The sequence below is a fragment of the Peromyscus maniculatus genome, chromosome 2, assembly GCF_049852395.1.
Source record: "Peromyscus maniculatus bairdii isolate BWxNUB_F1_BW_parent chromosome 2, HU_Pman_BW_mat_3.1, whole genome shotgun sequence".
Taxonomy (NCBI): Eukaryota; Metazoa; Chordata; class Mammalia; order Rodentia; family Cricetidae; genus Peromyscus; species Peromyscus maniculatus.
The window spans coordinates 141641968-141669298 of record NC_134853.1 but is presented as its reverse complement, the minus strand read 5'-3'; the positions used below and the strand labels follow the sequence as shown (position 1 = coordinate 141669298).

At 41.8% G+C, this 27331-nt stretch overlaps 1 protein-coding gene across 18 annotated transcripts in view; it reads left to right on the top strand.

Moving 5' to 3' along the window:
- The window catches only part of Macf1 (microtubule actin crosslinking factor 1), a 334145-nt gene that overhangs the window by 234278 nt on the left and 72536 nt on the right, over positions 1-27331 (top strand). For 16 of the 18 annotated variants that reach the window (XM_076564989.1, XM_076565001.1, XM_076564994.1 and 13 more), the window contains 8 exons: positions 815-971; positions 3904-4021; positions 11098-11160; positions 11959-12200; positions 13216-13345; positions 14385-14584; positions 15017-15512; positions 16308-17779. In XM_076564989.1, the coding sequence (XP_076421104.1) occupies positions 815-971; positions 3904-4021; positions 11098-11160; positions 11959-12200; positions 13216-13345; positions 14385-14584; positions 15017-15512; positions 16308-17779 (2878 nt within the window). The remainder of the gene's footprint in view (positions 1-814; positions 972-3903; positions 4022-11097; positions 11161-11958; positions 12201-13215; positions 13346-14384; positions 14585-15016; positions 15513-16307; positions 17780-27331) is intronic. The other 2 variants (XM_076564991.1, XM_076565005.1) reach the window with 1 other exon arrangement.

The following is a 27331-nucleotide window of genomic DNA, read 5'->3' as shown; positions in this document are numbered from 1 at the left end:
ACTTAGCAGCAGATTGAGTGGCTCGGTTAAGGACAAAGGCCAAGAGGGCTTTTTCTTCTCCCCACTGTTGAAGCTACCAGGAGAACCAGGATCTTTGGACTGATCCCTGATTGATATAGCCATTCCTTGATTTATTTTATTTATGGACATGTGTAGCCTATGGCCAATCATCTAACTTCTGTGAGCTTTAGATTCAGCACTCAAGACAGATTTCTTTTTAAGGTGTGTGTATGTGTGTGTGTGTGTGTGTGTGTGTGTGTGTGTGTGTGTGTGTGTGTGTGTGTGTGTGTACACCTGCCTGAGTTTATATGCAACACATATATACCTACAGGAACCTTCTGAGGCCTGAAGAAGGCTTCTGGTATGAGAATCATAGGTGATTGTAAGCCACCACATGGATACTGGGAACCAAACCCAGGTCCTTTGGTAAAGCAGTCCGTGCAATTTACCACTGGCCTATCTCTCCAGCCCCTTGAGTTAGTTCTTGAAAGTTGAAATGTAACAGAGCTGGATTGGAGATCCAAAGCCAGCATTCTTTCCGTTGTATCATAGTATCTAAATAGCAGGCTCCCTTTAGTTTTCTTACTTTCACTTTAGCCTAGAGTAAGATTAAAGACTTCTTTCCCTAGAAATGTCCAAAGAAGGACAATAGATTCTTGAGTTTGATGCTTTTTGTGTGTTCAACCAACTTTACTATGGAAAGGAAGGGCCCTGTTAGGAAATTGGTGCCTACAGTCCCAGGATGAACCTAGTTTTAGTTCAAGTCCATTTTATAGATCTTAGTTGACGAGTAACAAAATGTTTTGGTTCAAAGAGAGAAAGATGCATCAACTTGCCAGGAGCAGTTGGATGAATTCCGGAAGCTGATTAGAACCTTCCAGAAATGGCTGAAAGAAACTGAAGGAAATGTTCCACCTGCAGAGACTTTCGTGAGTGCTAAGGAGTTGGAAAAGCAGATTGAACACTTGAAGGTAGGTAAATCTGTCCACATCGGAATCCCCTTCTTCATGTGGTTCTATATGCCTACCATTTCAAAACCAAAGTCGGGCATCTTAAAGCTTGCCAAGTGGCAGTAGGAGAAATTCATGTCAGCCTATGCTACTTGAAACACGGTTTCCAAAAATCTAGCACAGGCTATTTCTTAGATGCCTCTCATGGTATGATAGGAAATTAGAATACATCATAAGAAAGATTGGTCAAAGTCCATTTCTTGAGAAGCTTAATTTTCATCTTTGGTTGGGAATTATCATTACTCATGCTTGAAATTTAGATAGCTGCATCTGACCAGACCCTGGTCAGCAGTCTGGGTGAGAAGAGCGAAAACTCCTCTGGCTCATTGGAAGGTGAGAAACACAGGCTTGGAAGACGCCTTCAGGGCTGGAAGCAGTCTCCCACGTTGACTCACACAGCATCTGACTAAATAACTACCATGTGTTTGCCATTTCTCTCAGTAAAGCAAGCTGAATCAAGAGCAGATGAAAGAGAAGAATTTGGTTTGTTTCATAGAATGGATGCTAAGAGAATCTGCCATTAGAATAATCAAGGGAAGAAGAGGTTCCTCAACTTTACTAGTTTATAGGACCCTTACTGTTTCAAGAAAAATTGTAATCCACTGCCCCCCAAAAAGTAAAACCTAATGAGACCTAATAATTCCACATGCTAAGTACTCAGAGCCAAACAACTTAGTATTTGTTGTTCACATGGTGTCCAACAAATGTCACTATATTTCTCTGAAAATCTTAAATATTCTGCCTGTCAGCACATCATTTTAAGTCTGGACCCTAAACAATTAAGAGTTATTAATGACTAATTCGACAAGCAGTGACTGCTTGTCAGTTTGAAGTAGTGCCTGTGAGCTTGCTAGATATTAATGGTTCTTTGTCTTGCTCTTCCGCTTACAATCAAAATCAAGCTAAGTCAGCTCCAGTGGTCTCACAGAGCAAGGTACTGAAGGCTAACACACACACACACACACACACACACACACACACACACACCTGTTCCAGAATGATTAGTGCCCCATTTCTGTGGCAAGCTGTCATGTTCTGGAGATTTAGCCTTTCCTGTGGATAACTGAGCTCTGTCTCAAACCCAATATAAGTTTCTCTTGATAAGTGCACAGTGTAGCCTAGGTCTATATTTCTATACATTTCAAATATCTAACTTCTCTGTAACTATAGAGTTTTCCTGCCTTGCCCACAGTCAGGACAAATCTTTGTCACCTGCCAGTCCCACAGCCGCTCAGACCCAACCAAGTAAACACAGAGACTTATTTTGCTTACAAACTGTATGGCCGTGGCAGGCTTCTTGCTAACTGTTCTTATAGCTTAAACTAATCCATTTCCATAAATCTATACCGTGGCTCGTGGCTTACCGGCATAATCACATGCTGCTTGTCATGGTGGCAGCTGGCAGGGACTCCTTCCGCCTTCCTGTTCTTTCTTTTCTCCTCTCTGTTAGTCCCGCCTATACTTCCTGCCTGGCCACTGGCCAATCAGTGTTTTATTTATTGACCAATCAGAGTAACTTGACATACAGACCATCCCACAGCACTTCTCTTTTTTTTTCTAGTTATTTCCTCTCTTCTTTTTCACATTTGCAAATTGCTATCTTCACTTAATGCTTCCCTCCCTCTGTGTCTCCTCTTGTACTCTCAGAGTTCATTAACTATTCATATTTCTGTAGTAACATTTATTGCATGATAATGCAATTGATAACCCAGACTCTTAGAGCTATGTCATAAAATAAGGTATAGAGACTCAGGCCTCTAGTCCCAGTTCTCGGAGGCTAAGGCAGAGACTTAAAGAGGCCAGCCTGGGCTACATAGTAAGACACTTTCTTATAAACCAAAAACAAGTCCAGATGAGGTGGCATAATTTTCATCCCTGCTGGGAGACAGGCAGGGGAGTCTCTGTGAGTTCAATGCCAGCCTGGTCTGGGAGTATTACACAGCCAGAATTACATGACAAGACCTTGTTTTGAAAAAGAAAAAAAAAAAAAGCCAAACTGGACAGCGGTGGTGCACACCTTTAATCCCAGTACTTGGGAGGCAGAGGCAGGTGGATCTCCATGAGTTTTAGGTCAGCCTGGTCTACAGGACAACCAGGACTACACAGAGAAACCCTATCCAAGAAAAAGAAAAGGAAGGAGGGAAGAAAAAGAAAGTAAAAGGAAAAAAACTTAAAAATAAGTCAATAAATGAAATATATTTGTCAATCCTATTTATTCTATTTTGTCCTCCGTGTTGGGATGGTGCCTAGCCAATAATAAGTATCAATAAATATTTGATACATGAACAAATGAAACAAGTTTCTGAAAATTCTAGAGTATCATTTTTGCAATTCTTGGCTGACTAAGCCAGTATCTTGTAATGGCTGAATATATAAGCATGAGTTTGTTGTTGTTTTTGTTGTTCTGTTTTTCATTCATTCCTTTCTCCCTTTCTTTTTTGGGGACAGTCTTACTATGTAGCTCTGGCTGGTTTAGGAATCACTATGCAGACCAGTCTGGCCTTGAACTCCCAGAGACCCTCCTGCCTCTGCCTCCAAAGTACTAGGATTAAAGGCGTGAGCCACACACCCAGCATGAGGATAGTTTCTTGTCAGAATGATAAGAGGGTTGCTGGAGAGATGGCTCAGCAATTAAATGTTCTTGTTGCTCTTGAGAGGACCCAGGTTTGGTATCCAGTACCACCCACATGGTGTTTCACAACCATCTGTAACTCCAGTCCCAGGGTATTTAATCCCTTCTGGCATGCACGTGGAATATATATGTAAATATATATATGCAGGCAAAACACTCATAGACATAAAATAAAATGGTAGGGACTGTGTCTGTAACAGCTCTTCCTACTGACAAGGAAAAGGCCCAGGTGTTACATTTACCAATTTGGTTCTTTAACAGGGTCTTCTAGATGACTGGGCAAGTAAGGGGATTCTGGTGGAAGAAATCAATTGCAAGGGTACTTCCTTAGAAAATCTCATTATGGAGATCACAGCACCTGATACCCAAGCTAAGACAGGTGAGTATAGGTTCTTCAAAATGTAATGAATACATGTACCCACCACTCCTTGCTTGTAGCCTGTGGAGACACCTTTTTGTTTCATTATAATAAAAATGAAAGTTGAATATGGGAAGAAAGAAGATCTACCAAGCAATATACTCTTTCATTCTTATCTGCTTCTTACCTTGCTAAACAATGCTGCTCCATTTTACAAAGTTCTAAGTAAGTGAACTAGTGGGCTGACTTAGAGCTGTCAAAGAATGTAGAGTTAAATTTTTCATCTTGGGGTTCTGTTTTGAGCAGAAAAGATATGGGTGTGTTAACATTTTTAAACATAGGCAGCCTGGGTGGGTATAAGTGTGATGTCTAGGGAGAAGCTGGGTATTTGGGAGTCTGTTAGTACATCAGAGACTGGCACATTGATTCAAAGAGAGCGCAAACATTGTGCCCAGTTGCATGGATAATCTTTGGCCATAAACTAAATCTTTTAAGCAAAATCAGTGTGAGTGCACAGTTATTTATTGCTTGTTAATTGAGATCTTAGGTTTTATTGCCAGACTAAGTATATACCTATAGACCTGTCAATACCTAAGGAAAAGTTTACTCTTTTTTTTTCTCACAAGAACAGCTACTTTTCTTTATACTTTAAAGTTGGCTTATTTATTTGTTGGAGGGTTTCTGTTGTTGTTGTTATTGTTGGTTTTTGTTTGTGTGTATGTAGGGTTTTGGGGGTATTTCTTTTTCTTTTTTCTTTTTTTTCTTTTTCTGGAGCTGAGGACCGAACCCAGGGCCTTGCGCTTGCTAGGCAAACACTCGACCACTGAGCTAAATCCCCAACCACTGAACCCCTGGAGTGTCTTTTCTTGTTGTTGGTTTGGTTTTTCTTTTTTTTCTTTTTTTTTTTTTTTTGTTTGTTTGTTTGGGATTTCAAGACAGAGTTTCTGTGTGTAACTCACTTTGGGATTAAAGGTGTGTGCTGCCGCCAGCACCCAGCCTGTAGTGGTTTTTTATTTTAAGACAAGGTCTCGCTGTGTACTTCTGGCTAGCCTGGAATTCACTATGTAGACCAAAATGGCTTTGAAATCACAGAGATTTGCCTGCCTCTGCCTCTCAAGTGCTGGAATTAAAGGTATGAACGATCACACCTGGCTAGTAATACTTTAAAGTTTAAATATTTCTTTGAAAGTCCCAGAAGTAACATCATTTCAAAGAACTGATTACTCTTATATTCTAATGTAAGACTTCTTATACTTTTGTCTGTGACTTCTTTCACTTGAGAAGGATTTACCTGACCTCAGGAATATAGGTTTATAAATCAGGTGTACTAATAAAAAATTACTGGTAAGTTATAACAAAATTTATTTAAGAATAATTACTTGGGTTTTTTTTTTTTGTTTTTGTTTTTTTTGTTTTTTTTTTTTTTTTACTATTTATTAAAGACAGAACAAACTGGGGTACTAATGAGATGGATGTACTTGTTTATTTTTACCCTAAGAATCAAATCTTGGAGCTGAAAAGATGGCTCAGTGATTAAGAGTGCTTGCTTCTCAATCATGAGGAATAGAGTTAGGGTCCTAGAAGACACATAAACAAGCCAGGTATCCGATGCACCTCTGTAACCCTAGCTCTGGGCTGGCAGGAAGATCATTTGCTTCCAGCCTAGCCTAGAAAACCTGAGCCCCGGGTTCAGATAGAGACTCTGCCTCAGACCAACAGTCAGGGTGTGATAGAGTATACCCATCACTCTCTGTGACTCTGTGTGCACACGGACCAGAACATTCACAGATACACGCCACACATTCACACATGGAAATTAATAAATCCTAAAAAAAATTAAATCTTGGTTGAATATTGAATATTGCAGGATGTAGAACATTTTCAACATTTATCAGAATTGTTCATTATTTTGATTTTATATTCATCAATCCTGAGAACACCGTTTCATGTAAATTTGTAGCACAAAATGATAGTAAGTATTTTCATGGCCATTTCAGAAGTTGTTGCAAATTCTGTTTTAATCCTTAATTGAAATTCACTGAAGGATATATTTTTTGTTTTTGAGAGGAGGTCTCATTATAGCTCTAGCTGTCCTGGAACTCACTATATAGACCAGACTAGCCTTGAACTCAAAAAATCCACTGGCCCCTGCCTCCATTTCTTTCCTTTCTTTCTTTTTTTGTTAAGAAATGTAAATCAAGTCAGATGGTTGTGGTCACACCTTTGATCCTAGCACTCTAGAGGCAGAGGCAGGTGGATCTCTGAGTCTGAGGCCAGCCCGGTCTATAGAGCAAGTTCTAGGACAGTCAGGGCTACACAAAGAAACACTGTCTCAAAAATCCAAAAAATAGCCAGGCAGTGGTGGCACATGCCTTTAATCCCAGCACTCAGGAGCCAGGTGGATCTATGAGTTCTAGGCCAGCCTGGTCTACAGAGCGAGATCCAGGATAGGCACCAAAACTACACTGAGAAACCCTGTCTCAAAAAACCAAAAAAAAAATCCAAAAAAAAAAAAATTAATAAATAAATAATAAGTAAATGAAAGACAGAAAGAACCTCAAGTCAAGAATTCAGAAAACTGCCTGAAGAGATGGCTCAGTGGTTAAAAAGCACTTGCTGCTCTTTCAGAGAACTCAGGTTGGATTCCCAGCACCACATAATGGTTCATCCTGTCTTTAACTACAGTTCCAGGGGATCTAACATCTTCTGGCATCTAAAGGCACTGTACATACGTGGTACACACATACACATGCTGGTAAAACGCCCATATACATAAAATCAAATTAAATTTTTAAAAAAGGGAGGGAGGGGAAATTGCAGTCAGGATATAATATATGAGAGAATAATTTTAAAAAGTAATAATAAAAAATTAATTTAAATGAAAAAAAGATTTCAAACTGTTATTACAAGCTAACATTCTGGGCAACAACATGGCTTGTAGTTGGCTTGCTGCCAACTGTGATGATCTGAGTTCAACACCTGGGACACACGGTGGGATGAGAGAACCAGCTCCAAGTTGTCTTCTGACCTACACGCACACGCACACATACAAATAAATGTGGTGTTGGAGAGTTGTCTCAATGGTCATTGCTCTTGCAGAGAACCTGAGTTTAGTTCCTGCACCATATGAGGAGGTTCACAATCAAATGTAACTCCAACTCTAGGGTATCCAATGTCCTGCTCTGGACTCTGTGGACACTTTCAATCACACATGCTCATCGCCCCACCCCCCCCACATACACACACACACACACACACACACACACACACACACACACACACACAATTGAAAATAAATATTTTTAAATTGAAAATAAATATTTTTAAAGAAGACAAATGTAATAAAAAAATTTAAATCCAGCATTCTAACACAATATAATCCAAGTATATTTTAATTTGATAAATGCTGAGGAATGGCAATAGGAAAATATTAAAGTTAATATTAAAAATGTCAAATCATTGTTCTCTATAATTAAACAATTATGTTTCTATCGTAGCAGAAAACCATACACACACATGCATGCATACACACATACATGTATATGAAACACTGAAAAGTATAACATACAATATTCTCAAAGTTCAGCTGAGGTGTTTAAGGCACATTTTTGGCATTGTATGCCTTGATGTCATATACAGTGCAAAGTGTTCGTGTTCAGAAGTAAAGCTGGGCTATGCAACACAGGCGAGCACTGCCAGGAACAGTTCAGATTCGTTCCAGGTTTGATTCTGAATTATTTTTTGGTTTTTGGAGCATTCAGAAATCTTTTACTCTTACCAAATTTCACAACCTCAAATGTGGCTAAGAAGCATGATTTTGTTTTTGATGTTGCCTTTTTTTGGGTTTTTTTTTTTTTTTTTTTTTTTTTTTTTTTTTTTTTTGGTTTTTTCAAGACAGGGTTTCTCTGTAGCTTTGGAGCCTGTCCTGGACTAGCTCTGTAGACCGGGCTGGTCTCGAACTCATAGAGATCCGCCTGCCTCTGCCTCCCAAGGGCTGGGATTACAGGCGTGTACCACCAGCTATTGCCTTTTGTTGTTGTTATTTTAGTGAAGTAGAGTTGGGGTTTAATAAAGATTTTTTTTTTTAAAAGATTTATTTATTTATTATGTATACAGCATGTATGACTGCAGGCCAGAAGAGGGCACCAGATCCCATTTCAGATGGTTGTGAGCCACCATGTGGTTGCTGGGAATTGAACTCAGGACCTCTGGAAGAGCAGCAGTCAGTGCTCTTAACCTCTGAGCCATCTCTCCAGCCCCTAATAAAGATATTTTAATGTTGGCTTGAACTCAAGGTTCACAAGAAAGGCATTCAGAAGAAAGTAAGATATACCCAACAACATGGGTCTGGGCTCCTCAAAGGAGAGTCACCCAGATCCACAGTTTTAAGAAGCTTTATTCTAAAGTCAGTCAGAGTGGTACATGCCTGTAATCCCAGCACTTAGCGGGTGGCAGGAAGTGAATTCTTAGTTCAGGGTTACCCTCAGTAACCTAGGAGATCAGGCTGAGCTATATAAGCTTTTCTCAAAAACAGTAGCAACAACAAAAGGAAGCAGTGCCCTAATGTATAAATCTCTTTGTTGGTGAATTATCAGCATGTGACTAGATCAGGAGTCTGTGACTTGTTTCTATAAATATTCAGGTAGTAAAAAGGCTTACAGACCACATGGTTATATGCCTCTACCACTGTGGCAGAAAAGCAGCCGTAGACAAACTTTAAATGATGCGTATAGCTGTCTTCCAAATAAAACTTTATTTTTAAAAACAGACAAAAGGCCATAATTATCCACTGGGCTATGATTTGATGACTCTGGTCTAAGGCGATTGTTTTTCATGCTTTTTAAAGTACCTTTGTTAGGATTGTTTGTTTGATGTGGTTTTTTTGTTTGATTGTTTGTTTTTGGGGGTGCTGTTCTGAAGGGATGATGAGGATTGAACCCAAGGCTTCATGTGTGTTAAGTGGTAAATGGTAATGAGACTATTGAATATGTCTTTTTTTTAAAAGACTTATTTATTTATCATGTATATAGCATGTGTGACTGCAGGCCAGAAGAGGTTACCAGATCTCGTTACAGATGGTTGTGAGCCACCATGTGGTTGCTGAGAATTAAACTCAGGACCTCTGAAAGAGCAGTCAGTGCTCTTAACCTCTGAGCCATCTCTCCAGCCCGAATATGTCTTAATAAATACAAAGTATTTTAAAGTAGGATTAGTGGGTGGCTGCTTCATCATGTGATCTGTCTATAAATTGTGTTTGGTACCCTGCCCATAAAATGTGATTCATACAATCAAGTAGTTGCAAATGATGACAGATGCTTTTAACAGGTCACTTTATGATGTTAGAATACTGTTAAATTATACTGCAAATGATTTGAGGGACGAGGGATCATTGTTTCCAAGGTAAGCCACTAAAAATAGCTAATAAAGAATCCAATTCTTTTCTCAAACACAGAAGACTAACATTGAAGACAAAAGCTACCTCAAAATTGGCATCTACATGACCCTGAATGTTTAGAATTCTGTGGTTATATAATTTTATCCTGATGAGAATTTGCTTGACCTTTTTTTATACATACCTGGTTTTGTCATGTTATATGCTGTATTATACGTGTGCTATTGCTGTTTTCCTTTGTATAGTACTATGCAGCAGTGTTCATATACAGGTCTCAATATTATAAAATACTGGCAAAGAGCTATGACCTTTACATTCAATGACGCTGAAAAAATGTTTAAAATACACACACACACACACACACACACACCTGTCACTGAAGTAGCAAGAGGTGTCCATTCTCCACAAAGCAGCATGTATTGATTGTAGGTAGCAGAAGAAACTGAGGTTACCCATAGATTAAGACTCACTTATGAATTAGTGATAGTCTTGACCAGTACTCTCTCTCTCCTCATGACTAGTCGTTTGTTTTCTGTGGTCACATTATTGCAATGGAAAATGGTTTTGTTTGTTCCATTTTTAATTGAAAATATATGAATATTAATATTTAAGAAACATAAACCTGCCACTCTAACAACTGCTTTTTAATTTAATTTAGAGAAGACTTAGCACCATGTAAACAGCACACAGAGGAGTTTCTCCCTGCCCCTTTCTGTTTTTCCTTTTCCTTTTTTTAAGTGCTGGAGATAAAACCTAGGACTTGGTATGTGCCAAGCAAATGCTCACCTTAGCATTATGTCGTGAATATTTCCTGACTTCTCTATAATCTTAGTAAGTTTGTCACCTGATTTATACTTCACTTAGAAACTCCTCCAAAATCAAAGAAAGGAACTTCAGAAGAATATAGGTGAGTCTGTGACGATAGAAACAGGACCAGATGCCCAAGAGAGTTTTTAGGATGCTCACAGGCCGTGTTTTTCAGTGCTCTGGTCTGTTTTCTGGTGGAAGAAGCAGAGCCACAAGATACCATGAAGAAAAGTTCCGTAGGCAACTTCATATGGAAACAATGTAAAAAGGGCTTTTTATTAACCCTACTTTTTATAGGTTTTGTTTGGTTTTTGTTTTTCCAAGACAGGGTTTTTCTGTGTAGTTTTGGTGCCTGTCCTGGATCTTGCTCTGTAGACCAGGCTGGCCTCAAACTCACTCTGCCTGCCTCTGCCTCCCGAGTGCTGGGATTAAAGGCGTGCGCCACCACCGCCTGGAACTTTTTATGTTTTTAATTGCACTTCATGTTCACTTTTTTTTTTTTAACAATACAGACTGATATTAAAGGTAATGTTTTAACTTTATTATAAATCCTCATTCCAAAATGTGACCGTTACCATTCTAAAAACTTGTTTTAATAGTACTTGCTTCACAAAATCAGGAAAGGTTCCAAGGAATCCAAGGTGAAGATTTAAGATGAATTGTTATTTTTATAGAAAGGATTACAAATCATTACTGCAGCAGAACTGAGCATCACAAGTGACACTTCAGTGCCTGGCAGCTAAAGTGACCTGTCTCTCTCCATGCGCTGTTGTCTTGTGCTGTGTTAGCTCTCTGATACCCAAGCTTAAAGCGCAAGCCAGAGAAGAGAAATGCTGTGCCTATATGTATTCCTAACACGTTGGTCTCGCCCTGTTTGTCTCCCTGTCCTTCTGCTCAGGTTCCATACTACCCTCTGTAGGAAGCTCTGTAGGCAGTGTAAACGGATACCACACCTGCAAAGGTGAGAACCTCATTTCAACAGTGCCTCCTTGTTGGGTGTGTTACAGTGTTCATGTTTGCTATGTATGTGTCCCAATCTGTGTGAATTAACAGCTGCCAGGAGGGGCATGAGGGTGAACATTTGGAGAGGAGCAACTGTGGCGCCTCCCTGTTAGATGGCTGTAGGCTAAACAGGTTGGCATCCTGGGACTAAAAGTTGTGAGCAGTCATACTGGGCCACAGGTTAGGTCAGGAAGGAAAGACCTTCAGGAAAGTGTATGTGGACCTATGAGGTATAAAGAAGTATGCTAAAGCCGGATGTAGTGGTATTGGTCTATAAGCTCAGCACTTGGGAGGTAGAGGCAAGGCAATTAGGAGTTCAGGCTTTGGCTAGCCTTGGTTACATCAGACTATCTCAAAACAAGCAAAAAGCTAGTCTACCAGTAATCTTTCCCTCAATCTCCTACTGAAATAGTCTCAAACTATTTCTCATCAGTTTGAAGAAGAGGGAACAGAAGAATGTTCCAAGTTAATCCCAGCATATGCTAAAGTAACTTTACTTCCTCACTTCTGACCTTCCTATGTTTATTCAGCATTTTATGGCATATATCTTTGTATAAAATGCCAAAGCCAGAAAGCAGATTAATAGCGGTTCTTATACTTATGTATTTAAACAGGAACTTTGATGTGATTTGGAGGAAGGCAGTCACTAGTTGACTAGAAGAATTAGGAGAGATGATTAATCCTGACAAATCATTTAGGAATGAGAAATGAAGGGCAGCAAGATTCCCAATCTCATTGTTGTTTCTCTGATACTTAGATCTTACAGAGATCCAGTGTGACATGTCTGATGTAAATTCAAAGTATGAGAAACTGGGAGAAGTGCTTCGAGAACGCCAGGAAAGCCTTCAAGCTGTCTTTGGCAGAATGGAGGAGGTTCAGAAAGAAGCAAGCTCTGTATTACAGTGGTTAGAATCCAAAGAGGAAGTTCTGAAAGCCATGGATGCCTCCTTGTCTCCAACCAAGACAGAAACAGTAAAAGCCCAAGCAGAGTCTAACAAGGTACTGTGTTTACTAGTGAGCTGCATCAGTGTACAGGAAAAGGCTCCTACAGGTGCTCTTGTCCCAGTCTAGGGCCTGAGCCTAAACGGAGTCAGCCCTGGACTGTAATTGGCAGAATGTTAGCCCTTTTTTTTTAACATACTCCTCAAGTCTCCTTGATCCTTTTTGTTACCTATTGTTATAATTCACATTCAAAAGAGGGGGGGAAAAGACATATTTGCAGAAAGAGGCTTAATCCCTCCTTTCCCGCCGCCATGTTATTAGCTCATTGAGAATTGAGTCTTATTTTCTATGTGATACTACCAGGTAGTTAAGCCTTTCTCATCTAGGTATCTTGCAACTCTTAAGGGAACCTAAAATATTGTGGATATGTATTTATTCTTAAGATTGAAATGTAGAGGGCTGAAGAGATGGCTCAGCAGTTAAGAGCACTTGGTGCTCGTGCAGAGGACCCAGGTTCAGTTCCCAGCACACACATAGTGTCTCACAACCATCTGTAACTCTGGTTCCATGGGATCTAGCTCCCTCTTCTGGCTTCCTCTGGTACCAGGCACACATGTGTTGCACATAAAAACAGCCAACAAATACTCATACATGATAATTTTAGTGTTTTTAAAATTGAAATGTGGACTAAAGAAATTGTCAGAAAATATAAGAACATAATAATTTTCTTATGAGAAATTTTCTCCAGAGTTTTAAATATTCCAATTGAGAATGGCATGCCAGCTCTCCAACTACCAAAATAGTGCTGTCATCTTATCTTGGCACTTCCAGTTAATAAGAGGTGATGATCCCTATGTAGTTGAGTTTCGATGATGTACTTTAATGAACTCAGATCCCACCATCTTCATTTTAGAGCAAACCCTGAAGCTAAGTTCATGGAACAAGCCGCACAGAGAGAGGGTCAGAACAATTGAGACTTCCCATCCAGTCAGTCTTTCAATCTTTTCTACCACACACAAAGCTATGTTTCTACCCCAGAATCTCCTGACAAGTATGATATGCTTTCTCCTAGGCTTTCCTGGCTGAATTGGAACAGAATTCCCCTAAAATCCAAAAAGTAAAGGAAGCTCTGGCTGGATTACTGGGGACATATCCCAACTCACAAGAAGCAGAAAACTGGAAGAAAATGCAAGAGGAGCTCAGTAAGTCATCACAGGGATGTTTTATACTTAAAATATCTTGTCTCTGAAGCAAATTGAAAATCTCAGCACACCCTATAAAGGTGTACTGGAATTAGTTTCAATTAACTTTTGAAAGCAAGCAAAAGCCTGTCTGTCTAGGACCAGAAAATGACCTGATTAGGGAAAATTTTAGAAATGAAGTCAACAGAAATCTGGTTTTCTAGGACAGTCAAGCTAATAGTCTACTCTGATCAGAAGGTCAAGAGAATATTGAGAGTAAAAGTGGAAGTGGAAAGTGGTGACTCTCTCTTGAATCCAGCACTTGGTGGTAGAAACAGCTAGTTCTCTGTAAATCTGAGCCAGCCTGGTCTGCATAGCAAGTTCCAGTCCAGTCAGGGCTACATAGTGAAACCGTGTATCAATCAATCAATCAATCAATCAATAAAAATTTAAAAAAACGTGGGCTTGGAGAGCTGGTTCAGTGGTCACAGGCTCATAGTGCTCTTTTAGTGGACCAGAGTTCAGTTTACAACACCCACACTGGGCAGCTCACAACCTTCTGTAACTCAAGCTCCGTCACCCCTGGCCTCTGAGGAGCACTGCACTCATGTGCATATACCCACACACTGACATACATAATTAAAAATAAATTAAAAAAGAGATGGGAAATAATCTAATAAAGAGATAAGTAAATTATGTGTTCATAATATTTAACTATACATAATATAGGTGGATATTTGTAACAAAATTTCTTTTCATGAAAAATGTTTATAATATATATTATATATATATAGTTATATGTATAATAAATAATATATGTAATCCATCTTACAGTATGTGGGGGACAGGGGGGCTTCCATTCAGTTTATCAGTGTAGTTTCTTGTTACTACCAGCCCAGTGAAGATACAGAACTATTTGTATTACTTTAGTTCTTAAATATTTTAAGGTTATTTTTAATTTTTAAAAAGTTAAATAATGGCTCTATGTCATTTCCTGTAGTATATAAGGAATACAGCTTAGGGACCAGGCCAACTGCATTCTCTCATTTCCTCTCAACAGATTCCCGATGGGAAAAGGCCACGGAGGTTACTGTGGCTCGCCAAAAGCAGCTAGAGGAATCTGCAAGCCATCTGGCCTGCTTCCAGACTGCAGAATCCCAGCTCCGCCCTTGGCTGATGGAGAAGGAACTGATGATGGGAGTTCTGGGACCCCTGTCTATCGACCCCAACATGTTGAATGCACAGAAACAGCAGGTCCAGGTGAGCAATCTAGATTAATGCTTAGAGCAAAGAACTAGGCATCACGGAATCTGGGTTTGAACGCTACTCCCGGCAAATGGATTTCATTATGACCTCCAGACAGGGTTCTCTTTCCTTGGGTTTTGTTTTGGGTTTGTTTTTCAACTCTGTGTAGTCTTGGCTGTCCTGGATGTAGACCAGGCTGGTTTCGAACTCACAGAGATCCCCCTGCCTCTGCCTCCCAAGTGCTGGGATTAAAGGCATGCACCACCACAGCCTGGCATGTTAAGCAATTTTTAAAGATAATGCTACAGTATCTTAGTAGTCTGGTCCCTGGAGTTTTCTGGATTATTTTCAAAATGGGCTGGCACAATCCAAATTCAGTTTTTGTTCCGACACTGCTTTTAGATCTGTTTTCTCTGTCTAAGCATCTCCATATCGTTACTGTTTCAGTTTATGCTGAAGGAGTTTGAAGCTCGAAGGCAGCAGCATGAGCAGCTGAATGAGGCAGCTCAGGGCATCCTAACAGGCCCTGGAGATGTCTCTCCATCCACCAGCCAAGTGCAGAAGGAACTCCAAAGCATCAATCAGAAGTGGCTTGAGCTCACTGACAAGCTTAACTCCCGTTCCAGCCAAATTGATCAAGCTATCGTTAAAAGCACCCAGTACCAAGAATTGCTGCAGGACTTATCAGAGAAGGTGAAAGCCATTGGACAGCGACTGAGTGGCCAGTCAGCCATCAGCACCCAGCCTGATGCTGTAAAGCAGCAACTAGAGGAGACCAGTGAGATTCGATCTGACTTGGGACAATTAGACAACGAGATTAAGGAGGCTCAGGCACTGTGCGATGAACTCTCACTGCTCATTGGTGAGCAGTACCTCAAGGATGAACTGAAGAAGCGTTTGGAGACAGTCGCCCTGCCACTCCAAGGCTTAGAAGACCTTGCAGGTGAGCTGAAGTGAACAGACCAAGAGTCTAGAATTATCCTTAAGTAGCTTTTCAGGGTTAGCATCATGTTCACCTCTCCTTATCGAGTAACCATGGCAATTGATGCAGTTATTATGCAGTGACACTGGCATATATGGAGCTTCACAAAGCGTAACACGGTCCTGGAGAGAGAAGCTCTAACACCACGTCAGCTAGCCTGCAGACACTCACGTCCAGGCCCGTACTAATGGGTGGAGTTCTAGACACACTAACTCTGGCACTTGTCTTCTGTATGTTGTCGAGGGACATGCATATCCCCAACCCCATTATGCAAAGTTATAATGTATTCTGCAGTTTTTAAGATTTTTAAAAAATTTCATGATTTGCTTACATGTAGTATCTATAGAGATCAAGTAGTGGGTATTGAATCCCCTGGAACTAAAGTTACAAGATATGAGCTGCCCTGTTGGTGCTCAGAACCAGACATGGGTCAGTCCTCTATAGAGCAGACAGTGCTCCTAACTGCTGAGCCATCTCTTTATCCTATTTTGGACTTTCTAAGAAAAATTTTGTCACTAACTTGTTGGTCTTCTGAAAATGTTATGACTGTTTTTATTGACTTAGACGTGTCAGGTCATGTTACATGGTTGATAATAGGATTGAGTATTCGTATGGGAACCTGGCTTTATACTTATCTTTTATGGTAGATTCTCAATATTTGATTTCTATTCTTAAAATTAGACCATACCCTGTTAGCAAACATTTTACATCCCATGTTCAGGCTTGATTGATTTTAATTTCATTTTCTTATATCAGCTGATCGCATGAACAGACTCCAGGCAGCTCTCGCCAGCACCCAGCAATTCCAGCAAATGTTTGATGAGCTGAGAACCTGGTTGGATGAAAAACGAAGCCAGCAAGCAAAAATCTGCCCAATTTCTGCAAAATTGGAGCGGCTTCAGTCTCAGCTACAAGAGAATGAAGAGTTTCAGAAGCATCTCAATCAGCACAGTGGTTCCTATGAGGTGATTGTGGCCGAAGGGGAGTCTCTGCTGCTCTCTGTGCCTCCTGGGGAAGAGAAAAAGACTTTACAAAACCAGTTGGTTGAACTCAAAAGCCACTGGGAAGATCTCAATAAAAAAACTGCAGACCGACAGTCTAGGCTCAAGGACTGTATGCAGAAAGCTCAGAAATATCAGTGGCATGTGGAAGACCTTGTGCCCTGGATAGAAGACTGCAAGACCAAGATGTCTGAATTGCGGGTTACTCTGGATCCAGTGCAGCTGGAGTCCAGCCTCTTGAGGTCAAAGGCTATGCTGAGTGAGGCAGAGAAGCGCCGCTCCCTGCTGGAAATACTGAATGGTGCTGCTGACATTCTGATCAATTCTTCAGAAATAGATGAAGATGAGATCCGGGATGAGAAGGCTGGACTCAACCAGAACATGGATGCCATTACAGAGGAGCTGCAGGCCAGAACAGGCTCTATAGAAGAAATGACTCAGAGACTCAAGGAGTTCCAGGAAAGCTTTAAGAATATTGAAAAGAAGGTTGAAGGAGCCAAACACCAGCTTGAAATCTTCGATGCTCTGGGCTCTCAAGCCTGTAGCAACAAGAATCTGGAGAAGCTAAGAGCTCAGCAAGAAGTGCTGCAGGCCCTGGAGCCCCAGGTCGACTACCTGAGGAACTTCACTCAAGGACTTGTAGAAGATGCTCCAGACGGGTCTGATGCCTCCCCGCTTGTGCTTCAAGCCGAGGTTGCCCAGCAGGAGTTCTTAGAAGTGAAGCAACGCGTGAACAGTGGTTGCCTGGCCATGGAAAACAAGCTAGAGGGGATTGGGCAGTTTCACTGTCGAGTCCGAGAAATGTTTTCTCAACTGGCTGACCTGGATGATGAGCTAGATGGCATGGGAGCCATTGGTAGAGACACGGATAGCCTCCAGTCACAAATTGAGGATGTTCGGCTATTCCTTAACAAAATCCAAGCCCTCAGGTCTGACATAGAGGACTCTGAAGCAGAGTGTCGGAAGATGGTGGAGGAAGAGGGGACTTTGGACTTACTGGGTCTCAAGAGGGAGCTAGAAGCCCTTAACAAACAGTGTGGTAAACTGACAGAGAGAGGGAAAGCTCGCCAGGAACAGCTAGAGCTCACACTGGGCCGAGTAGAGGACTTCTATAGGAAATTGAAAGCACTCAATGATGCCACCTCAGCTGCAGAGGAGGGAGAAGCTCTTCAGTGGGTTGTGGGGACTGAAGTGGATGTCATCAACCAGCAGCTAGCAGATTTTAAAGTAAGTTTTACCCTTTTCTTCCTTCTTTTTATCACTAATGCTTAACCAGTTGAGAGTACGTTTTTCACTTGGGTCCCAGTTTCCTTGTTCGCTTCCATTACCAGTAAAGCACATTGTGTGGAGACTGAAAGTCTCTCAGATGGCTAAGAAGATGGCTTTGAACATTTTTCCATTGTGGTTTCTTTCCATTTTCATAGCCAATTAAGGAGATGGAAGAAAGTGCTTAAACCTTATCTCTTAGTCTAAGAATCTCCTCATGATTACTTGAACTTTCAAATTAACTGATTTGGTAACTGCATTGAAACTGTATTCATGGTCCTATTTTCCAAGCTGAGCTATTAGCCATCTCCTGAAGTGTTAATTTTGCACACATTTCAGGGAGACTTTATTGATATATTATGAAACAATGTAAGGTTTCCATGAATTATTAAATGAAATATACGGAGTCAAAGAAATCTCTGACTTGCAACAAGCAGCCTAGGAATCCTCCCGACACTCCTCAATTACAAGTTCCTTGCCTATAGGGGAGTTTGAGAACTTCTGCCTTCATTGCAAACTGCTTACTCCTTTACCATAGTCTTTCTGGTGCTGAAATTTTGTGAGTCTAAATCAAATAACAGGAGGTGATCATATGACTGGATCATTTGGATCAAACCCAAAGTGTGCATTTGTCGGTCAGGTGCTTACGTGGTGGGTCTTGGCTCAAGATTCCTGTAGTTACAAATACCCATAAGTACCTCATTCTGCTGGTATACATTTCATGGCACAAGGAATAGATTTGGAAATAATATATGTAGCACTTCATTCTATTATGCCTAGTATGACATAGGCAGTGGTCCTGAGTTCAATTCCCAGCAACCACATGGTGGCTCACAACCATCTGTAATGAGATCTGGTGCCCTCTTCTGGCCTACAGGGACACATGCAGGCAGAACACTGTACACATGACAAATCTTTAAAAAAATTTTTTTTAGATGTATGTAAGTATTGGGCCTCCAATTTGCTGGGCAAGTATTCTGCTAAGCTGAATTCCTAAAGATTGCAGGTTGACATTAAAAGATACCATTCTCTTATGGTGATATTTTTGAGGATTCAAGAAATACTTGGGACTACTTGGTAGTAAATGTTCCTGAGTCATTATGGTCAGAGTGCCTGTTAAGTGCTTGTTTGGGGTTTCTACAGTGTTGTACTGGTCAGATTGGCTATGTATATAGATATATAGTGAGGAGATAATTTTTTAGTTTTTCATGACTACCATGATGTTAAGCATTACATTTTGCTCTGTGTATAGAAAGGTTCCACTAACTACAGATTAAAAATATTTTAGAAAAAAAACCAAAGAATAGAAAATAGCAATATAACAATAAAAAATACAAATTTTAAAACAATATAGCAAAACAAGTATCTATATTGCATTAGGTATTAGAAGTAACCTAGGTATGATTTAACGTCGATGAGAAGATACAAATACTATGTCACTTTTTAGAATGGACTTGAGAATGTAATTGGGGTAAGCATGGGGTTTCTAAGCCATCTCTGAAGGATGCTGCTGTCACTTTCATAGCAGTTGCTGGTGGTCTGCCTGTAGCGGTCTAGTCTTCAGTGAGCTAGAAAATGAAGTAAACAAGCCTGTGAAAATTGTGTTAGTCAGGCATGGTGGCACATGACAGCACATGGGAGCCTGTGGTTGGGAGATTGTGAGTTCAAGGCCAGTCTGGGTTATGTAAGTAAGACCTTATTTCAAAAGCAAGCAAAAAGCATTAGATATAACCTTACAAAAGAGCCCGTAGAGGGCATACCTTGTGTTGGATTTGATAAGTCTTTTTTTCCCATGGTTTACTGTAGTAGTTCTCAACCTTCCTAATGCTGTGACCTCTTATTACAGTTCCTCGTGTTGTGGTGACCCCCAACCATAAAATTATTGTCATTGCTACTTCATAATTGTAATGTTGCTGCTGTTATGAATCATGATGTAAATAATCTGATATGCAGGATATCTGATAGGCGACCCCTGTGAAAGGATCATTCGACCCCAAAGGAGCCTTGCCCCACATGTTGAGAACCACTGTTTTTGAGAGATGTTCTGGATTTTGATGAAGCTAGAAGATTCACTGGGCATTACTGCTTTTATGTCTAGCATGTTAGTTCCTCAGAGTGCTCAGAGTTCAGTAGTAGCTGCTTAGCTGTTGTTTTCTAAGAATAAGCTTCCTACCACTGAACATTATGCTTGTAAAGGTTGGAATCTGCCAATCAGCTGGGTACTGGCGAGGTGTTTACCTACGGGGTGGGGGGTGGGGGGGGGCGCTGTGGTGGTGTTGACAAGACAAGCCTAAAGTGAAGGGAGGTGGGTGCTGAAGTGCTTTGGTAAAGTCAGTAGGTACTTACTATAAAATGGTCAGTGCCCCACCCCAGGTTGGTGGTCAAGTCAGAATCCTAGTCACTAACTTTCCTAATAGGGAAGTGGGGGTTTTTGCCTCCTCCCGGCAGAGGGCTTTGGTCAGGAGGGAGGAGCATTCTCTTGGCTGAGCTCTTGGGAAATGAAAACAATGAAGGAGGAAAACTGTCAGTCGGTTGCCCAGCCCTCTAGCAGTTGCATAAAGGTCTTTTTGGACCTATTCTAAGGACTGGATCATTTTCATGATGGGAGTAAGTGTTGAGTTTCTGGATTAATGTGTTATAGTTCAGCAGTTGATTAATCTTCCCTTGCCCCAGCAGCAGACCAGATTCATAAAGGTTGACTCAGCTTTCAGATGCAAATCATTTTCAATAAGAAAAATCAGATGAAGATACATATTAAAAGGCATTTTAACTCAACAGTGTTCTTTTTAAATAGGATCACCCTTAGGACAGACTGAGAGAGGATAAGAATCTGGGAGGCAGACTTCACTGGGGATAGCCAGATAGTCCAGTGTATGGAGAGCCTCAGGCTTACTTGGGACAGCAGTCCTGATAAACCCAGTTAGTTTGTGGGAAATGATTTCCATGATGTGGAAGAACTGAAAGTCATTATTCCTAGGGAAAGTTTTCCTTTAGTCCCCTCTGGGTGACTTGTAGAATCTGGTTGGCTCATGGGTGTCATTCAGACAGCAACAGAAGAATCCTTCCCATCCTAAGCAAGTAAAGTCCTCAACCATCTGCACTGAGACAGTCACCACAGCCCCATCTCTCTTCCGTTCTGTGGGAAATAGAAGGGAAGAGGCCTTTCCAGAAACCATGACTTAGGGCATGTTTTCAGAAAACTGTGAGGAGAAGCTGTTACTAATCTCTTCAGGAAATCCCGTTTCTGATAATTGAGGAAAAGGAATTGTGTATGTCTAACAGGAGATTAATAAGAAAGGAGGGACCTTTGTTTATAACACTGATACTTGAGCCAAAGAATTCCCCTAATGTGACCTTCCTGGGAAGGGTAGGGAGAAAAAACAAAAAACTGTTCAATCTTGGGGTTACCAAGAGGCTTTCCTCATTTGGAAACTGTCTGTAGATTTTGTCAAGACTTTACATGGTTCTGATCTTACCTTCACCTCTCCTTTGCACCCCTGTACTCCAACAAGAGTTTTTCTTGACTCCCAGGCAGAAAGGACGTAATAGTTTGGGCATGACACCAATGAACAGCATCTGGAGAACTGCGTGTGTGTTGGGTCAGTTGGTTTCATGTCTCTGATTGAGACAGATGTCATGTAGCTCAGGCTAGCCTTGAACTTCCGATCCCCCTTTCTCTAACTCAACTGCTGGGATTACCAGCATCCATGCCAAGTTTTATGGAGTGCTAGGGATGGAACCAGGGGCTTTGTGCATGCTAGGCAAGTAATCCACCTACTGAACTATGTCATTCCCCCAGACTTCCCCTTTCTTGTGTTTGAGGCTAGCTCACAGGATGTAGGTGCAGCAGCAGGCTTCCTAGTACTGTTCTTTCTTAACTCAGTGATTCTCAACCTTCCAAACACTGAGACCCTTTAATACAGCTCTTTATGTTGTGGTAACCCCCAACCATAAAGGTATTTCGTTGTTATTTCATAACTGTAATGTAAATATCTGATATGTGATCTCAAAGGGGTTTTGAACCCATATGTTGAGAACCACTATCCTAACTCAAGCTGAACAGAGTTAGGGTCAGTGATATTTGCAGCTTCTATCTGACAAAGTTGGATAGCTGTCTAGCAAACCAAGAAGCTCTTCAGTCATAGCCCTTTGATTCCCCACCCCCCATCTTATGTGCACAAATGAAGATCCCTGGATGATGGGCTGGGTATGGATGCTAAGAGACTGCCAGTTTGCAGATACTTGTTCATTCCTTTCTCCATAGAACAAAGGCATTATCAGCCCGTCCAAGGTTTTCAGTTAGTCCAGCTGCCTGAGAATGAGTCACTAGCAGATAAAACAAATGAGCTCAGCGCTATCTACCTGCCTTAGGTAATCAAAGCAGGGAGAACCTGTCTGTCACTGGAGGGTTAGACACCCCTAAAAAGCAACCCACAGGAGGCAGACTCCACCCTCTCGCCTCCTCCCTTGTCTAGTGCTAACTGAACCTTGGCCTGTTTTGAGTTTTTTGTTTGTTTTGTTTTGTTTTTAATTTCTTTTCCAAACAAGGATACTGCAGTGCTGCTCCAGGGCAACTGGGGTCCACGGAAGAAAAGTCCCTAAAGTGGCTTTCTTACCTTCTTCGGCTTGTAAACATTTTCAGCTGGGTTGTTTTCATTGTGGAGGGCTGTCTTGCTCACTGGAGTGTTGAGCAGCATCTCTGACCTGTGTGTACTAGCAATAGTAACTCCCCAGTTGTAAGAACCTGGTACCCCAAAAGCCCCCTGGAAGGCAGCCCTGTCTCTTTAGAACGTCTGCTGTGGGAGGGCATTGCCTCAGCTGGGATAGGTACTGACTGATTAAGTTAAATATTTGTATTGCAGGCAACCTCCTGTAATCTGATTAGAACAGTGTATTAGCAACACTGCCTCTAAGTCAGCCTGCCGTTAAACCAGCTCTGGAGCCTTTGTTTTTCTGGTGATAATCTGTGTCTGGTTGAAAACCTCCTAGACACCTTCCCTGCATGTGAGATTTCTGTGCAGTTGTTGGTGCAGGTATTTTGCTGATGATGTGTTTCCAAAGAGAAGAGGAACTTCCTTGGTGGAAATACTTCAGGGCGCCCCTTTGTCCTGTGCCTTTAAGGGGAGATTACAGTATGTCAGTTGTTCTCTGGAGCCAACCCAAAGTTTGGCTGCTGGTATTTATAACCCTTATGTGACCGCCCTCCACCCCACCCCCACCCCCAGAATTCCAACGCACTGGAATGATCCTCCCCACCTCCATTACCAACTGAATGGGGAGGAGGCAAACTTTTGCGTTATGTTGAACTCTTTCTAGTTAGTTTCTTTTTAAAGTATTGCTTGCTCCTAGACAAAGAACTACTGGCAATCAAGGAATACTGAGAGAGGGAGGAATAGTCTTCCGTAATTGGTGACCTAATATCAAATGGTCAGCTCTGAAAACACATACAAGTAACATTAAAGACTGAGCAGGTTATAGCTATATATTTAGGAAAGAATATATGTGCGTGTATATGTAGCTACACACATACATGTAACAACAACTAAAGAAAACGAGGCCTTGAATTTGAGAGAGCAAGTCTAACATGGGTTAGAGGGAGAAAAGGGAAGGGAGAAAATGATCTAATTATATTATAATCTCAAAAACAAAGTTCTAATAAAAAATTATAAAGTATTGCCACTTAGTATTTTGAGTCTAAGCATCACTTGGCACAATCTGAGGCCTCTAGCTGCTGCATCGTCCTGAGAAGCCTGTGCCTCAGTAAATGTTGAGTGGAATGTCATCAAGAGGTGCCGATAAATCTCACTGTGGATAGCAACAAACAAATATATCCTCAACCAAAGGAAAGGAATGAGAACCAGGCAGTGGTGGCGCACGCCTTTAATCCCAGCACTCAGGAGGCAGAGCCTGGCAGATCTCTGTGAGTTCAAGGCCAGCCTATCTACAGAGCGAGATCCAGGACAAGCTCCAAAGCTACACAGAGAAACCCTGTCTCAAAACAACAACAACAACAAAAAATTGTTGTTGAATATTTGATTAAGTGAACATAGATTGTGGAGATCATCACAGATTTGTAGGACTAGGCAGTTTATTGCTATGTCTAGGAATGGGTGCAAGTGGTCTCAGCCTTAGCCTGACCTTTAAAAAAAAAGTTCTGGGGCCAGATGCAATGGTGTGTGCCTGTAGTCAGGTAGTGCCTGGCTGCTGAGGAAGCTGAGGCAGGTGGGTTCCCTGAGGCCAGGAGTTTGAGGCCAGCTTGGAGCTAGATGATTAGTGTACGGACCTTTGGGGGACATAGATATCTCTGACCTGACAGTTGGTATAGTTGTCTACTTTGCCAAGAAAAATGTAGTCCCACAGGCAATCCAGTCAGGTCACTGCCCAAAGGCATCACTGCCCAAAAGGACTGCCTCCTGCCAAATGGATATTTCTCAAGTCTCAGCTATCCTAATTGGAAAAACCTAGCTCCAAGAAGAATGTATTTCCTCTTACCTTCCGTAAGGCTTTGAGACAATCAGTCCTTTTCAAAGGAGTTTCTCATGTTAGCTGTACAAGATTAACGGGCCACACTTGCAAAGCCCTCACAAGGCGTTCCTGGTACCAGTACTGTGCATAAGAATCATGCTTCTTGACGTTCAGGGGCTTTTCAGTCCTGCCTTACCTGCTGTGTTCCAGTACTTTGAAGGGTAGTGGGGTCTTAGTCTTTTGTTTGTTTGTTTGTTTGTTTTATTATTAAGAAATTTTCTGCTGGGCAGTGGTGGCCCACGCCTTTAATCCCAGCACTCGAAGAGGCAGAGCCAGGCGGATCTCTGTGAGTTTGAGGCCAGCCTGGTCTACAGAGCAAGATCCAGGACAGGCACCAAAACTACACAGAGAAACCCTGTCTCAGGGGAAAAAAACCAAAAAAAGAAATTTTCTATTCATTTCACATACCAACCACAGATCCCCCTCCCCTCCTTCCTCAGCCTTCTCTCCCCCCCAACCCATCCCCCATTCCTACTTCCTCTGAGGCAAGGCCTCCTGTAGGGAGTCAGCAGAGCTTGATACACTCAGTTGAAGCAGGTCCAAGCCCCTCCCCCTGCACCAAGGCTGTATAAGGTGTCCCACCATAGGCAGTGGGCTCCAAAAAGCCCGCTCATCCACCAGGGACGGATTCTGATCCTACTGTCAGGGGGCCCCTTAAGCAGATCAAACTGCACAACTGTCTCGCCTATGCAGAGGGCCTAGTCCAGTCCCATGGAGGCTCCACAGCTATTGGTCCGCAGTTTATGAGTTCCCACTAGTTTGGTTTGGCCATCTCTACACATTTCCCCATCGTGATCTTGATGCCCCTTGCTCATGGAATCCCTCTTCAGTTTATTTGACTGGACTCCTGGAGCTTGGCCTGGTACTTGGCTGTGGATCTGTTCATCTGCTTCCATCAGTTACTGGATGAAGGCTCTACGATGACAGTTAGGGTATCACCAATCTGATTACCAGGGTAGGCTAATTCAGGCACCCTCTCCACTATTGCTAATAGTCTAAGGTGGAGTCATCCTTGTGACAGTGAGAAATAGGCTCAACAAATCACTGTGGTAATAGTGTAACGGTAAGTGCAACAGGAGAGTCTGAATGAGTTCTCATAACCCTCCTGTAAACTAGACCTTTAACATCTCAGCATGCAGATAAAACTTAGTCTCACCAGGCGGCGGTGGCGGTGGCGGCGGAGCACACCTTTAATCCCAGCACTCAGGAGGTAGAGGCAGGTGGATCTCTGTGAGTTTGAGGATAGCCAGGGCTACACAGAGAAACCCTGGGAGGCGGGGGAGGGGGTGGGTTGTGTGTGCAGGGAAGACCAATATTTAAGAGGAAAAAAAAACTTGCTCAAGCATGGAGCTGGAGAGATACTCAGTAGTTAAGAGCTTTCTGTTCTTTCTGTTCAGTTCCCAGCACCCACACTGCTCACAACCACCTGTAGCCAACTCCAGGTCCAGGAGATCCTCTGGCCTCTAAGAGTTTGTACTCATGTGTACAAACTCACACAGGAACACACAGACATATACACATAATTAAAAAAAATATATCTTAAAAAATAACTTGCTCAAGCAACTCAGCAAATAAACTTTTGAGTGCAACTGAAAAGGTATGTTTGGTGTGAAATTTACAATATGCCAGTGGCTCGTACCTGGAGCACTTGTGCTCCTTAGGAGATATTTAGCAGTGCCCAAGACACAGTTTTCTGCCTGCCTGCCTGCCTTCCTTTCTTTTCTTTTCTTTTTTTCTTTTTCTTGAGATAGGATCTCGCTATGTAGCCCTGGCTGGGCTCAAACTCACAGACATATATCTCTGACTTCTGAGTGCTGTCGTTAATAGGGAGGCTGCTAATGGTGTCTAGTGATTGCTGCTGGATATGCTAAAATACACAGGATAGTCCCTCACAATGAAACCCACTTTTAGAAAGATAGGGATTATTTTTTTACCTTCCTTCAGACTCCATGAACACTGCATAGAGAAGCTTCTGTGGCTCTCCTCATCTTTTTAAAAAAAAAAACTAGAATAGGGTTGCTTCCTGGGATGACTTCTACAGTCAGGATCTTTGTGAACTTAATTGACTCAGTGGCTAAAGAATTCTCTGTGCTTCACCAGTCCCCGCCCCACCCTGCCACAAGGTTCCTGCTGTGGACATCAATCAGCTGTGAATCTCAAGCTACTTCCTGTAGGGTGTGTTGTGGAATGGCATCAGCCCCTGCAGCAGATGGGAGTGCTGATCTCAGTGTCATTTTATCAGACGCTGGTTGGAACAAAGGATTCTCTGTTAGGAAGAAAGAGAGCTGGTGCAGTTGGACAGTCGGTGTGTACGCACATGGTTCCCACGGAAAAGGGAGACATACATCATTCTGTGGCTTTCTAAAACAGGGGGTTCCCAGGTGGAGTTCCTGAGCTTCTGACTTCACCCTTGTGTTGGCCATGCTTATTCTTCTCCCAGATCAGTGCGTGGGGCGCTGACCTGATGGACTGAGTGGTGGTAATTTTCAGACCTGATCTGTTTCTTTGTCTCTGTCTTTTTCTTCGGTCTCTGACTGAGTCCTTGAGCACCACTGTTTTCCAGTCCTGTTTCTGATCTAGTTAGTCCTGCAGTCCCGTTCTTTACCCCAGTCATACCCAACACATTTGAACTACTGTGTGTGCACTCGTCCTTTGAAGGCATAGATCAAGTCCCATCTTCTTACAGAGCATTTCTGACCCCTCCAACTTACTCCTCCTGATCATTTAAATCACTTAACTCACTTTAACTCATGTGGTCCTTTCTAAATACTACCAAATCTGGGTATTTTGTGATTATATTATTTTTTGTTATATACATCCCTTTTTTCCAAAAATCTATTTTGTGCCTTTCACTTGAAGACAGCTGAATATTTAACTGATTAGGTGGATATTCTGTATTTCTCATAAGCCACATGAGCTCTAGGATTCAAAATGGTATCTGGGCATGGTGGCACACACCTGTAATCCCTGTACACAGGATGCTGAGGA